The sequence below is a fragment of the Terrapene carolina genome, unplaced genomic scaffold (assembly GCF_002925995.2).
Source record: "Terrapene carolina triunguis isolate 2854851 unplaced genomic scaffold, T_m_triunguis-2.0 Scaffold93, whole genome shotgun sequence".
In the NCBI taxonomy this organism is placed as follows: domain Eukaryota; kingdom Metazoa; phylum Chordata; order Testudines; family Emydidae; genus Terrapene; species Terrapene triunguis.
The window spans coordinates 27,178,553-27,194,287 of NW_020664444.1; the positions used below are offsets into that span (position 1 = coordinate 27,178,553).

Here is a 15,735-nt window from a genome sequence, read left to right on the forward strand (position 1 = left end):
AGGAGCTAAGGCAAGCCTACCACAAAGCCAGAGAGGCAAACGGAAGGTCCGGGGCAGAGCCGCAAACATGCCGCTTCTACGCGGAGCTGCATGCCATGCTAGGAGGTGCAGCCACCACTACCCCAACCGTGTGCTTTGACTCCATCAATGGAGAATCACGCAACAGGGAAGCGGGTTCGGGGTACAAGGAAGATGATGATGAAGACAATGAAGATAGCTCACAGCAAGGAAATGGAGAAACCGGTTTCCCCAACAGCCAGGTAATGTTTATCACCCTGGACCTGGAACCAGTAACCCCCGAACTCACCCAAGGCATGCTCCCAGACCCTGAGGGCACACAAGGGACCTCTGGTGAGTGTACCTTTGTAAATATTACACATGGTTTAAAAGCAAGCGTGTTTAATGATTAATGATTAATTTGCCCTGGCAATCGCGGCCAGTACAGCTACTGGAAAAGTCTGTTAACGTGTATGGGGATGGAGCAGAAATCCTCCAGGGACATCTCCAGAAAGCTCTCCTTCATGCAAAAGGTTTCTGGGGAGGGCTGCCTTATCCCGTCCGCCATGGTAGGACACTTTACCACGCCAGGCCAGTAGCACATAGTCTGGAATCATTGCATAACAAAGTATAGCAGCATATGGTCCTGGTGTTTGCTGGCATGCAGACAACATCCATTCCTTATCTCTCTTTGTTATCCTCAGGAGAGTGATATCATTCACGGTCACTTGGTTGAAATGGGGTGATTTTATTAAGGGGACATTCAGAGGTGCCCGTTCCTGCTCGGCTGAACAGAAATGTTCCCCGCTGTTAGCCACGCGGTGGGGGGGAGGGGTGAAGTGATCATCCCAGAGAATTGGGTGTGTGTGTGGGAGGGGGTAGTTGGGTTTGTGCTGCATATTAACCCGGAAACCGTAGCCCCTCCTTTTACATTGCAAACCCATTTTAAATGGCAACCCAACGGGTGCTCGGTATGGGAAATGAGGGCGCTACTGTTTGAAACCATTCCCACATGTTAAGAAGGTTAAAAAAGCCAAAAGACTGTGGCTTACCATGGCTGCCTGCAAGCCGAAATCTGTTGCCTGGCACTGCGTGAGTGATCTCTCACACCAAACCAGCAGACCCTCAATATAAGAGGAAAAATGCGACCTTGTAACGAAAGCACATGTGCTGTGTAATGTGAACAGCAAAATGTAACGTGAAAGAGTGGACCCATTGTTCTCTAAAATGTGTCTTTTTTTAACCACCTCTCCCTTCTCCTCCACCAGCTGCAAATGTTTCTCCTTCACAGAGGCTAGTGAAGATTAGAAGGCGAAAACGGCGGACTCGGGATGATATGTTCTCGGAGCTCCACATGTCCTCCCACGCTGACAGAGAACAGCAGACTGCGTGGAGGCAGTCAATGTCAGAGTGCAAAAAAGCACAATATGAACGAGAGGAGAGGTGGTGGGCTGAATCGCGGGCTGAAGAGAGCAAGTGGCGGGCTGAAGAGGATAGGTGGCGTCAGCTTGCTGACAGAAGGCAAGAGTTGATGCTCCGGCTGCTGGAGCATCAAACTGATATGCTCCAGTGTATGGTTGAGCTGCAGGAAAGGCAGCAGGAGCAGAGACTGCCGCTACAGCCCCTGTGTAACCAACAGCCCTCCTCCCCAAGTTCCATAGCCTCCTCACCCAGACGCCCAAGAATGCGGTGGGGGGGCCTCCGGCCACCCAGCCACTCCACCCCAGATGATTGCCCAAGCATCAGAAGGCTGGCCTTCAATAAGTGTTAAAGTTTTAAACTGCAGAGTGTCCTTTTCCTTCCCTCCTCCCCCACCCCTCCTGGGCTACCTTGGCAGTTATCCCCCTAGTTGTGTGATGAATTAATAAAGAATGCATGAATGTGAAGTAACAATGACTTTATTGCCTCTGCAAGCGGTGATCAAAGGGGGGAGGGAAGGGCGGTTGGCTTACATGGAAGTAGAGTGAACCAGGGGGGCGGGGCGGAGGGTTCATCAAGAAGAAACAAACAGAAGTTTCACACCGTAGCCTGGCCAGTCACAAAACTGGTTTTCAAAGCTTCTCTGATGCGCACTGCGCCCTGCTGTACTCTTCTAACCGCCCTGGTGTCTGGCTGCGTGTAATCAGCGGCCAGGCGATTTGCCTCAACCTCCCACCCCGATATTAATGTCTCCCCCTTACTCTCACAGATATTGTAGAGCGCACAGCAAGCAGCAATAATAATTGGAATATTGGCTTCGCTGAGGTCTATCCAAGTCAGTAAAGTGCGCCAGCGCGCTTTTAAACGTCCAAATGCACATTCCACCACCATTCGGCACTTGCTCAGCCTATAGTTGAACAGGTCCTGACTACTGTCCAGGCTGCCTGTGTACAGCTTCATGAGCCATGGCATTAAGGGGTAGGCTGGGTCCCCAAGGATAACGATAGGCATTTCAACATCCCCAACGGTTATTTTCTGGTCCAGGAAGAAAGTCCCTTCCTCCAGCTTTTGAAACGGACCAAAGTTCCTGAAGACGCGAGCATCATGTACCTTTCCCAGCCATCCCACGTTGATGTTAGTGAAATGTCCCTTGTGATCCACCAGGGCTTGCAGCAGCATTGAAAAGTACTCCTTGCGGTTTATGTACTCGGTGGCTTGGTGCTCCAGTGACAAGATAGGGATATGGGTTCCATCTATCGCCCCACCACAGTTTGAGAATCCCATTTCAGCAAAGCCATCCACTATTACCTGGACGTTTCCCAGAGTCACTACCCTTGATATCAGCAGGTCTTTGATTGCGTTGGCTACTTGGATCACAGCAGCCCCCACAGTAGATTTGCCCACTCCAAATTGATTCCCGACTGACCGGTAGCTGTCTGGCGTTGCAAGCTTCCACAGGGCTATCGCCACTTGCTTCTCAACTGTGAGGGCTGCTCTCATCCTGGTATTCTCGCGCTTCAGGGCAGGGGAAAGCAAGTCACAAAGTTCCATGAAAGTGCCCTTACGCATGCGAAAGTTTCGCAGCCACTGGGAATCGTCCCACACCTGCAACACGATGTGGTCCCACCAGTCTGTGCTTGTTTCCCGGGCCCAGAATCGGCGTTCCACGCCATGAACCTGCCCCAGTAACACCATGATTTGCACACTGCTGGGGCCTGTACTTTGTGAGAGGTCTATGTCCATGTCAATTTCCTCATCCACTTTTCCACACACGCTGCAATCGCTGCAATCGCCTGGTTTTGCTTTGGCATGTTCTGGCTCTGCATATACTCCAGGACAATGCGCGTGGTGTTCATAGTGCTCATAATTGCCGTGGTGATCTGAGCGGGCTCCATGATCCCAGTGCTATGGCGTCTGGGCTGAAGAAAGGCGCGAAACTATTGTCTGACGGAGGGAGGGAGGGAGAGGCAAGTGACGACATGGCTTACAGGGAATTAAAATCAACAAAGGTGGCTGTGCATCAGGGAGAAACACAAACAACTGTCACACAGAATGGCCCCCCCAAAGATTGAACTCAAAACCTGGGTTTAGCAGGCCGTTGATTTCACGGAGGGAGGGGGAAGCAAATGAATACATAACAAATCTGGTCCATCTATTTTTTACATCTTAAGCTGGCAGCAGACGGTGCAGCATGACTGATAGCCATCGGCATATTCTGGGTGCTTGGCAGAAGATGCTGTACTATGACTGCTAGCCATCATCGTCAAGACGGTTCAATAGGACTGCCGGCAGGACTGAGTCTCCAGGAGACAAAACATGTCTGCCCAGGTGCCTCTGACCGAACTCACTGAGGAATACAACGACGATGGATACCAGTCGTAATACACCATCTACTGCCAAAAGGCAAGGAGCTGCTGCTGTATAGCAATGCAGCTCCACGTCTGCCAGCACCCAGATAGTCGATGACGGCTACCAGTCATACTGCACCGTCTACTGCCAAAAGGCAATTAGCTGCTGCTGTGTAGCAATGCAGTACCACGTCTGCCAGCACCCAGATGACATATGCTGACGGTGAGCTGAGTTCAGCGGGCTCCATGCTTGCCGTGGTATGTTGTCTGCACAGGTGATCTGGGTAAAAAGGCACGAATCGATTGTCTGCCGTTGCTCTGACGGAGGGGGAGGGGGCCTGACGAAATGTACCCAGAACCCCCCGCGACACAGTTTTTGCATCATCAGGCATTGGGATCTCAACCCAGAATTACAATGGGCGGCGGAGACTGCGGGAACTGTGGGATAGCTACCCACAGTGCAATGCTCCGGAAGTCGACGCTAGCCTCGGTACTGTGGACGCGGTCCGCCGACTTAATGCACTTAGAGCATTTTATGTGGGGACACACAAAATCGACTGTATAAAACCGGCTTCTATAAATTCGTAGTGTAGACATACCCTGAGCCTCTGCTGGAGTCGCAACATCTATATTGCTATTTTTACCATGCTAACTTGAGCTAGCTAGTCTCACTCCCAGCTGCAATGTAGGAATACCCATAAGGGTCAGGGAATAAATTGCACAGATTCTGAAGCAGCCTATCTTTAGGGGTTAATGGATGGGGGGGACATGAACTCTTGGCATATTATGCAGAAGCAGCTAGGTCTGGTAGCCATTATGGACTTGTGTACCTGAGTGGGACCAATATGGCCCAGATGTGTCACCATGGGGAAGAGAGGCTAAATCCATTCCAATCCCAACAGTGATTTATCCCGCAAGGACTCCCTTCACTCAGCTGCTTGCTGGTATCAACAAACATAGTTGCAGCCAATCTTAGCAAAAATCCTTCAGACGTTTTCCATTAGATGCATGGCGATTTCTTTTTGCTGCACTATACAAACCATACCAGGAAACAATTTAATAAATGCATTTTTATAAATAACCACATTGTGTGGCAGATTACTTAAAAAAAAAAAAAGACAAAACTCACTCTTACTGCCCTATCTCTTTGTTGGTAGGTGACACAGCCAGATGCAAAGTAAGTATCAGGCAGCCAGTCCCTGGCATCTCCAGAACCTGCAGTTCAGGGGCTGACTGACTTCAGGTGCTTAGGAACCTGTCTAGTAAATGGCCTGCATTTTTGCCTGGCAGGACACAATGTTTAATGAGAACTGTGTCCAACCAGTCACAAATACAAGCCACTTAGCAGACAGAAATAGTGGCTAGTGTGGGCTCTACAAGAGATGAGGCATGTCCACTATGGCCTCTTTTATGCCATACTCTTCTGGTCTGGGAGGCTGGGACCCACCCAATCTACCACTGCTTCAACTGCCAGATTCTACAAATTCTAGGATTCCTCTGATAGAATCAAGTCTTAAAGTAAGTGATGTATTTTAATGATCTTGTGCAACAATTAAATCATCTGTTTCAACACTTGCAGGGGCTAAAAGGGGCTGTGAAGTTCCCCCATCCTCCCCAAATTATATCTTAGTTCTTAAAAGTTTAGTTTTCCTAATTAGCTGAGGGCAGTTTATTAAGTCATCATTTAATGTGGATTTCAGTGTGTTGTTTATTTTGCATCTTGGTTTTCAGTAAATGTAGGCGAAGAGATGTCACTAAGAAAATATGAAACAAAACTGAATTTTTATGTGCAATAAATAAACAAACAAAATAAACACACACACCCTCTAGCTATCCTGAGATAACTTTCTGTGGGAGAATCTGAATTTGAAAAAAAAGAAAAAGTTTACTTCATCCAACCTCCTTAATAACCAGATGTTTGCAATCACAAAAAATACACTTTCAACTGTAAATTTCTCTGTTCTGCAGCCTTCAGTCTCTAAGAGAATTTACATAACAACATGTGACATATAAAATGCTTAAAGCCACCAACCATGACAGTACAAATTACAGTCATTTTTCAATACTCTGTGCAAGGTGCACCACTTCAGGCAGTTGGATTGGTTGCATGCTGTGTTGGTTTCTGTAGTGAGACAAGACCAGCATGCACTGCACTCACAAACAGTTCATAGCCTTTGGGGATGTATTGTAACAGGTAAAAGAGACTGATCCACTTACCCGCCATAGGCTGGAATTGGAGGAGGGGGGGCTGCTGCACGAAACGTGTTGTACACTGTGCGACCTCGACCTCTTAGATGTGCACCTCTGTAAGCAGCAGCTGCAGTTGCAGCAGGGTAAGGGAAGCCTGGCACTATGGGAAACACAAAAGAAACAAAGAACTCCAGTCATGCTGATCGTTCCAATTTAAAACAAGATAACATAGTGAAAACGTAGCACAGTTTGTGTGTATTCAAGCTTGTCTGTAACTGGGAGGGTGGGAGAGACAAACCAAGCAAATTGTTACTCTTTCACAAAAGGCCAGATTTTCTTACAGAAAAATCTTTTCAAGCAAACAGGAGGCAGCCAACTGGGTATTTAGTTTAGGAAAAAAATTACTGGAGCTGGCTGTAGCTCCCTTAGGGGAACCTCACTTAGAAGAAGGAAGTTGATTTATGGTAGCCCACACTATTAGAGGAAATTAATCCCTTGAGGGGAGACTTCCAGAGGGAGTAAAACTACCCTGCTTAAACTAAAGCTTCTAGTAACAAAGATGATAGTTAAACTATTGTGATTACACATGACTTTTACTGGACAATTCAATCATTATCAGTGTCTGAACTGAGTAACTTGGGTGAAAGAGGGAGATCAGAAGGATACAGCATCCTTTCAGGGAGATCTTAGGTGTCTTTTTCTGGGGACATAGTTTGATTATACAGGTACCTGCCATTTTCTACAATTTAGTGCATTCAAAGGCCAAAGCTGTATTATTCAGAAGTATCTCAGGCCTTGTTTACACTACAGGGGAAATTCAATCTAAGCTATGTAATTTGTGTTATGTGAATAGTGTAACTCAAATCGACGTAGCTTAGATCAACTTACCGCGAGGTCCACACTATGCGACCCTACTCTTCTCAATCCGGTGGAGTACAGGAGTCAATGGGAGAGCGATTGGCGGTCGATTTAGCGGGTCTTCACTAGACCCGCTAAATTGACCGCCGATGCATCAATCGCTGCTCGTTGATCCCCTGGTAAGTGTAGACAAGCCCTAAATGAGCTAATATAACACTCATCCCTAACAGTGATGGTTCAGCTACATAGTTCAGGAGCAAGAGAATCTCTCAATTATGTTCAGTTTAAATTTCCACATTAATTGTAATTCCATGTAAGACTTTAAAATATTTCCATCAGAATTAAACGGTGACGAGCCAAAGTATAAGTGTTTTGGGGACACAGTATTATGTAAAAAGTCTATAACTCTACTCTGCTTAAAACTTTTAAAATACAAATGAAAAACGTATGACACTTTCTGCTTTACTTTCTCTTCAAGTTTGTAGACCCATGTGTTGCATTACCTATGTTTCTCCTGTGATAGGCATTGTTGGCAAATGTTAGAACAGGTATGTTTTGAACAGAAAATCCATCAATGAGAGATAAGGAACTAAATTCAGGTCTGGTGTAACTCAAATTGCTTCAGCAGTGTTACACCAGGGCTGAATTTGTCTCAGTGTGTAAATAAGGAAAGTGAATAAAACAAATATTACCCAGTAAACCCTAATAAAAGCAAATGAATAGAGGTAATGATACATAACATGCTTACTATTTTAAAGTTGAAAGATGAATGGGTTTGAATCCAGATATGTCTTTCATCAATTTTATTAAGTTTTAACAGAAACACTGAATTTGAAATAAAGAAAATGAAAAATTCACGATGTGCAAAAGCAACTGGCTGCCTGTATGAGGGAATATACTGTAATTATGGTGACCTATCCATTATCACCTTGCTATAGCTTTACATGATCCCTCTCAGCGACAAGCAGGTTTTACAGTAATTCTGCTAGGATTTAGATGTTGAGATACAACATGAAACAGTGCTATGGCAATATAGTGAAGGGAGAACATTCTTTTAAAAATGCAAATCTGGTATTCAGTTTTATACTTCTTTCTGCTATAATAAAAAAACTGTCAAAATCAGCAGGAAGTATTTACAGGTCTTAATATATTGCTGCTCATTTTGCAACAGAGTGCATATAAGAAGGCTTTAAAAAAAAGGAAATAAAAAGACTTGGAATGTGTTGCAAGGATCTTTTCCCTGGAACAAATGAAAACATATTTTATGCCCCTGGAATTCCACTAATTATCAGAAGCACTTTTGTATAGACATCAGTGAGTTAGAGTCATGCTTTCATTGTCTAAACTAGCAATTTTTTTTATAATCCCTTTAAAGTCCCGCATATAGGACTTGACTACAGTAGGTACACATGAAATAGCAAATCACAGACGGCCATATCCTGAGCTTGTCAACTAATGCTCAATTGTCCCTTGTAGACCAATGCTGTAGTAAGAGGAAGTGCATGCCTTATGGGGCTGCCTCCAAGACATACAGATGCAATGAGGAATTGTTTCTAGCCCTCCCTGCCTCCACTGTGCATCCACATCCCACCCACCTCTCAGTTTTTACTCTGGAGAACCTCTACTATTTTCAGTTAGAAGTTGCATACAGTGGAATTTTCAACAATGTTCTAATGTGTTAATTAACAGCTGTAAATTCTACTGTGGACAGGATATAAACACATTCACAGTCATGTTTTCCACCAACGTATCACTGGCATTAACATCACGACTCTCACAAGTTAAACCCAGGGTTAAACAAGCCTGGGAATAAACAATCTGTGTTCTATCTACACTAGAATTTACTACTGTATTAGTTAATGTGTTAAACTGAAATAAAAAATTCCAGGGTTGACAAGATTTTTGCTTGAGCAAGGACTGAGTTAAAAGTAAAAGAGGACTTCAGGCTCTGGCCAAGCCAAGTATTACTATATTTTAAATACTGTGAAACCTGTCCTAAATGGGGACCCAAGGGATCAGAAAAGATCAGTACCTCATAGTGGTTCATTTTTAACTACTTTAAAGAAAATGGTACTGGGAACTTTTGGGACACCTAAAAATGGATTCTTAAAACAAGAGGATGTCTAGAGTAGGTGCAGGTCTCACCACATATTCACGTGTAATTGACAATTGATAAAATTTGACAACACAAACAGTCAGGGCTAAGTTCTGCCCGTGGCATTGCAGTAGTGGTTCTAAACTTGATGGGAGCCGCACATGTATATGAGATGATAAAAAAACAAAACTGGAGGTCAAACAAACCCAGGCTAAGCTTGAGGTAGTTATTGTTGAGCACTGTTATTAAAAAAACAGTTGTTATGATAACACTAACCTGCTTAGATGCTATGAATTCTTCATGGAAAATGTTCCATTCTATGTTTAGTAAACTCTACCTATTGTCAGCATTTAAGTAATTTACCTTATATAAGTTTTCACTTTGTAAAATACTGCACGATTTTTTCCTACGTAAAATATGCATTTTGCAATTCATTCACCACTTCCTCTACACATAAGAACATAAGAACGGCCGTACTGGATCAGACCAAAGGTCCATCTAGCCCAGTATCCTGTCTACCGACAGTGGCCAATGCCAGGTGCCCCAGAGGGAGTGAACCTAACAGGTAATGATTAAGTGATCTCTCTCCTGCCATCCATCTCCACCCTCTGACAAGCAGAGTCTAGGGACACCATTCCTTACCCATCGTGGCTAATAGCCATTAATGGACTTAACCTCCATGAATTTATCCAGTTCTCTTTTAAACGCTGTTATAGTCCTAGCCTTCACAACCTCCTCAGGTAAGGAGTTTCACAAGTTGACTGTGCGCTGTGTGAAGAAGAACTTCCTTTTATTTGTTTTAAACCTGCTGCCTATTAATTTCATTTGGTAACCCCTAGTTCTTGTATTATGGGAATAAGTAAATAACTTTTCCTTATCTACTTTCTCTACATCACTCATAATTTTATATACCTCTATCATATCCCCCCTTAGTCTCCTCTTTTCCAAGCTGAAAAGTCCTAGCCTCTTTAATCTCTCCTCATATGGGACCCTCTCCAAACCCCTAATCATTTTAGTTGCCCTTCTCTGAACCTTTTCTAGTGGCAGTATATCTTTTTTGAGATGAGGAGACCACATCTGTACGCATTATTCAAGATATGGGCGTACCATCGATTTATATAAGGGCAATAATATATTCTCCGTCTTATTCTCTATCCCCTTTTTAATAATTCCTAACATCCTGTTTGCTTTTTTGACCGCCTCTGCACACTGCGTGGACATCTTCAGAGAACTATCCACGATGACTCCAAGACCTTTTTCCTGATTTGTTGTAGCTAAATTAGCCCCCATCGTATTGTATGTATAGTTGGGGTTATTTTTTCCAATGTGCATTACTTTACATTTATCCACATTAAATTTCATTTGCCATTTTGTTGCCCAATCACTTAGTTTTGTGAGATCTTTTTGTGTACAACCTGTGTCTATGTTCTGATTTTCAGAGCAGCTGAACTGTGATTTGTAGACAATGGTATTCAAGGTTACTGACAGAGTTAGAATAATCATTTAGGTCATCTCACCATTGCTTTAAGACTTGCAACAAATGACACTAGTGCAGTCTCCATGCCAAACCCAGGTCATAAACCATATTGGAAGGGTTCAGGGATACCTGTGGTTGCCAGACAACACAAAGTTTCTTTTCAGTATCCTCACCCAGCTTTAGGAGACAGCTTAAGCATGGGCCTAATAAAATCATTTGTATCAAAGGAGGGGCATTAGTAATTTGAGCTGGGCAAATTTTTTTCAGTGAAAAAAAATCAATTTTGGTTCACAACAAAACAAATTTGTTTTTTGAATTTTTCAGTTTGACTATGGAACTGAAAAATCAATTATTCACTCTCCTCTATCTGTAATCTCAACTAACAATGAACCCAGTACCAACCAGCCAGAATTTACACATCATGAGGGGCAAAGATCTAACTCGCAGTTTGCAGAACTAAGCTCCCTTAGCACCTCAGTATGCCAACCTGGCTGAAACTCAACCAGTGAAGGTGCTATGATGAAGAGGGTCAGTTGTGTCTGAATCTCACAGCGAGAAACATCTGTATCTGCTTTTGAGCCGAGGCAGCTCATATTTAGCAGAATGTTTTGGTTGACTAGATTTCTCTGATGCTGTGATGGGGGAAAGGAAGCTTTCCTCCACCACAGCCATGGCAAAGAAGATGATATGACTTAAACCAGACCGTTTCTAAAATCTGAATACAACCAACTATCAAGACAAAGAAACGGTTCCATTAGCTCATCTAATAGTTACTGATTATTCTCTACTTAGGGGGCCACTTAGGGATCTGGGACAAAATCAGTACTTGGTCCTGCTAGTGAAGGCAGGGGGCTGGACTTGATGACCTTTCAAGGTCCCTTCCAGTTCTAGGAGATAGGATATCTGAATTAATTATAGAGCTAACTTGATACTTTGATAGTCACATATGAATGCATTCTAAAAGAAGTTAGTTCCCAAATCTCCACATTACACAGAAATTTAGCTTCACCAGCTAAATTGATACTTCCTAACACCTAAAAAAGAAGAAATGAAAGGTCTAAATCAGGAAGTATTTATGTTGGCTTAGAGAGAGAATATATGAATAATTTACTGCCATAATTTAAAAAGAAAAAAATCATAGTTACAACGTATTGGGAAGAGTCCCTTTTGCAGCTTATTGCCATAGATATTTAACATGATCAAAGTGAAAAAGCTGGTATCATTGCAATGAAAATTGAATTTAGCCCGAAACTATAATGGGCTATATTATGTCTTTCCAGATGATCATGGTACAAGCAACCTTAAAATACACACCAACAATGTGTCTTGTAGACAGCAGAGGGTGAGGAAACAAACCATCACAACTATTCAAAGTTGTTTCTTATATTCAGAAAACACTTCAAATGTGTTCTGCTACAAAAATTCACCACAGGTCTCTTACATAAGAAGTAGACTGCATATTGTGTCTATTGACCTAAGGCGATTCATGCTGATGTATGTGTACAGCTTAAGGGAACCAATCATATGTAGAAACCAAATATGGGCATGAGGACAAAGAGAAGAACTTAACCATTGAGTTTGCAGCTGACATTTAATGAAACCCGAATTTCTCACAAAAGATATAACGCATACTGTTCTTAAGCATTTCTCTATTAAATCAACTTTCCAGTTGTCTAATATGATATACAGACTCTAAACCTCAACATGTGCATTGGAAAATAAAAGCTAGATGCACAAATCTCTCAAGCCTTGATGTCCCAAGAGGAGGAACACAAACCAGTATAAAATACTTGAGGGTTATAAACTGTGTATTAAAGTTTTAGAGCTTTGGGTTAGATGGAAGAGTAGCAGATGCAAAAATCAACAGGGGAGCAGATTATGTATCAAAGCCATAAAAATATACAACAGCTTTAATGGGCAATTATTCTTTGGATTTGTGCTCTGGTTTGAATTTGCATGAGAATGCCATATGTGTAAATAAAGGTGTGCCATCAAAATGGATGAGAGAATCTACCACTCCTCATCCCTCACTCTTACCAATTACTAGGTCATCTCCTATCAAGAGCCTTCAAATATTTTATGCTAAAGGGTTTTAAGGCTACGGCTTGGTTGAATCAGTCTGTGGCTAATTTACTGTAAGATATTTTAATTGTTAAAAAGGCAGGAACCACATTTACATAAGTCCCATGGTTTAGAAAGATCCCTGTTGAGGAAATCCATCACAAATGCTGGACAATAAATTACAAACAAAGAAGTATAAGTAGTAACATGCTGAGGAGGGATAGATAGAATAATAAGTATCATAGTGAATGAAATTTTCAGCAACAGAATAAGGACATTATGCTGATGTACACTGCTGTGAATATTCAGTTGACCTAATATTTTTCTAAATTGCAAAAGATCTCAAATATATTTTCCAATACAACTTGCTTTTATACAAGTCACAGAATTATAAACAGAGTATTTAGACTCATGCCCCTAGGTCTTTGCATTTAAATCTAAATCCAAAGAGTGTTCCAGTTCAAATTTAAGATCCATAGGCACCCTTTTTAAAATAAAATGGATTTTAGGTACATATTTGTTTTAGATAATTTTATACTCAACACATTTAGCAAATTCATGATGCTTACAAAAATAACAAAATTATTTTGCATCCGCTATTTTCAATCTGTGGGAAGTCTATCTAAGGGCCCAATCCTTAATCTACTGATGTCAATGGGAGTTTTGCCATTGATGTCAATGCATGCAGAATTGGGCCCCTTATTTCTTCCATTCATAGTGCATTCATTCTTGAAACGCTTATTTGGGATTATTGAAACAATCATTTCCTTACCATTGTGCCAAAATACATGTCAATATTAGACACTGTTGTTTAGGAATGAATAAATCTGCATTTTGGACAAACAGTTTCTTACAGGACATTCTCATTTGAAATGTATTGAAAAGAAAAACAAAAATCTCTAATTAATGTACAAGTCTAATCACCATTCTCCACATGGAAGAGTAATTTTTCACTGTTCATTTGCTTGGTGTAATCTCCAAACTGACATAACAGAAAAGCAATGGCCTATAAATCTGCTCTCATTTGTTTCTTTAATATTCATATTCCATTGAACTACAGCTGCTTGTTGCTACAGTCTATTACAACATGCAAAAGTGTCGATAAAAATACTATGAAAGGCAAGATGTGTTTCTTCATGGCTCTGTGTGCCATTTATTTTGAAAAAAAGACAATAAATGACTCGTGGATTGTCCCTCAGCTTGCTGCATGCTGGGTGATTAGTGATTAATTACCTTGCTGCAAATTGACATGGCACAAGAAAACTGACACAGCCCTGATTAATTAACTTTTTATGTGAGACAGATAACTACAAAACATTGTGGCCTGTAACTGAATCCCTTTACACAACATCACTATATAAAAGTTTCAAGGCAAACCCAGATTAGTCCAAAGCTTCACCATAAATGTTGCATAGGTTTTAGTTTTAAGGGTATATTTCTGACAACTATGTACATATTTCTCAAAATAGCAGTTGTGAGAGCTATTGAAGGAACCATCTGAAATCTACAGTGTTGCTCCATTACACCCCCCCCCCCAACAAATATGATATGATTTCCATACCAGATCACACCATTGATTCTTCAATCCAATACAATGCCCTCAGCAGATATATAGTTGACTTTTCAGCAGAAGGCAACCTCCTACTCCTTAATACAGCTAGCTTTCTGTTGTACATAAGAAGCGGTTTTCTTCCTGACACTTGGGACAAACAACTGGTGCCATGAAGCTTAATAACTGATTAGCCTTATCTTATTATTATCCAACTCCTTTTAAAAATCCAATTACTTAACTACTCCAGCAATGACTTGCACATGCTGAATAGCTCCGTTGAAAGAAAAACATTTATTTATATTTGTTCTAAATGTATATAGTATTAATTTCTCTCTCTCTCCCCTCCCACCCCCATCAAAAATAACAGCCACAGGAGTCAGTGAATACTGACCCTATCATGTCCTGGGAATACCTTTTGAACCATGGAGCCACGTCCAGTGACCAGGGCCAGAAAATAAAAATCAGTCTATGCTACTAGCACTCCTATATGTCATATCTCTTTTACACTGTGTTAAAGTAAATGAAATCTTTGGAGAAAATGTGGCCACATGAATTCCTCAGTCAAATGGGAAAATGCACTTTTTATTGAAAAAAAAAGAACACACCAAGATACTAAGGGGCAGATGAGAAAATTGAGCATGTCACAGACCTCTGTAACAACACAAAGGTATGTCACTTGTATCAGTTAGCAAATGGCATAGTTGGAGATCTGCCTATTTATGGTATAGTTGATGATAAAGGCAAAGCAAGGTTATTGTAAGAAATGGACTTGACATTGCAAAGAACTGTGGATATTCGTGTTTCACAAAAGAAAATGCTCACAAACACTGAAGTGAAGAAATGGGGTGCATTTAATAAAAAATGAGTACCAGGGAATCCATAATGAAAGGATAAACAAACATCAAACACTAGATTTTCTGCAATAAATGTGGAAACACACAAAATATCACAAAAATGTCCAGCATACATGGTGGAGTGTCATATATGTAATAAATGCAATTTTTAAAGTGTGTGCATATTGCCAAGAAACAAAACCAAAATGCATTCATTAGGAGGGCAAAGATCTGAAGATGATAATGCAGAAACAGTTTTTTCTTGGATATACAAATATATAAAAATACAAATATTCTCAAATATACAAAACAAGGTTTTAAAACGGATGTGTTGAGATCCTGGAAATAAATACTGAATTTCAAAATAGATATTCTGTATTGCCCTCTAATTTTCTTAGATATGTTTACATGCCCATGAATCTCTGTAAGGTATTGAATTCCTTCCATTTGTCCAATTGCCTCTTTTTGTTTGTTGTTGCTCAAGCCAAAACTCCTTTGTTACTATGTATGTATTATGTCTTACCTACATAGCTAATCTCATTCAGCTTTTTCTGGCATTTGTTTCTGTTTAATTTAAAGTTCTTTGCTTTGGCACACTGCAGAATATTATGCAGTCCTTCATTTTGTTATTCGTAATTTTTGCCATAAATCAGCACACCGTCACCAGTTTACTTCCACCCAATCCAGATCCTCGGAGATCTCAAACATGAAGCAACATTATACCTTAGGTGCTGATGCAATCCCGAAGGAAAATTACTTATACAGTGTATCTACCAAAAGGAGAGTTTTGCACTAACTTTATCACCTCAGACGCTCCAAAACACTCGGCTTGCATCCAGACTAGCAAATATTTTTTGCATTTTGATATATAGACATGATTTCATCAACTGTTCTCTTGGAGTAGC

At 41.4% G+C, this 15,735-nt stretch overlaps 1 protein-coding gene across 8 annotated transcripts in view; it reads right to left on the reverse strand.

Moving 5' to 3' along the window:
* RBFOX1 (RNA binding fox-1 homolog 1) overlaps positions 1-15,735 on the reverse strand; it is a 216,483-nt gene that overhangs the window by 71,804 nt on the left and 128,944 nt on the right. For 7 of the 8 annotated variants that reach the window (XM_026650660.2, XM_026650665.2, XM_026650657.2 and 4 more), the window contains one exon: positions 5,982-6,114. In XM_026650660.2, the coding sequence (XP_026506445.1) occupies positions 5,982-6,114 (133 nt within the window). Of the gene's footprint in view, positions 1-5,806; positions 5,887-5,981; positions 6,115-15,735 lie in introns of those variants that run through there. The other variant, XM_026650664.1, reaches the window with a different exon arrangement.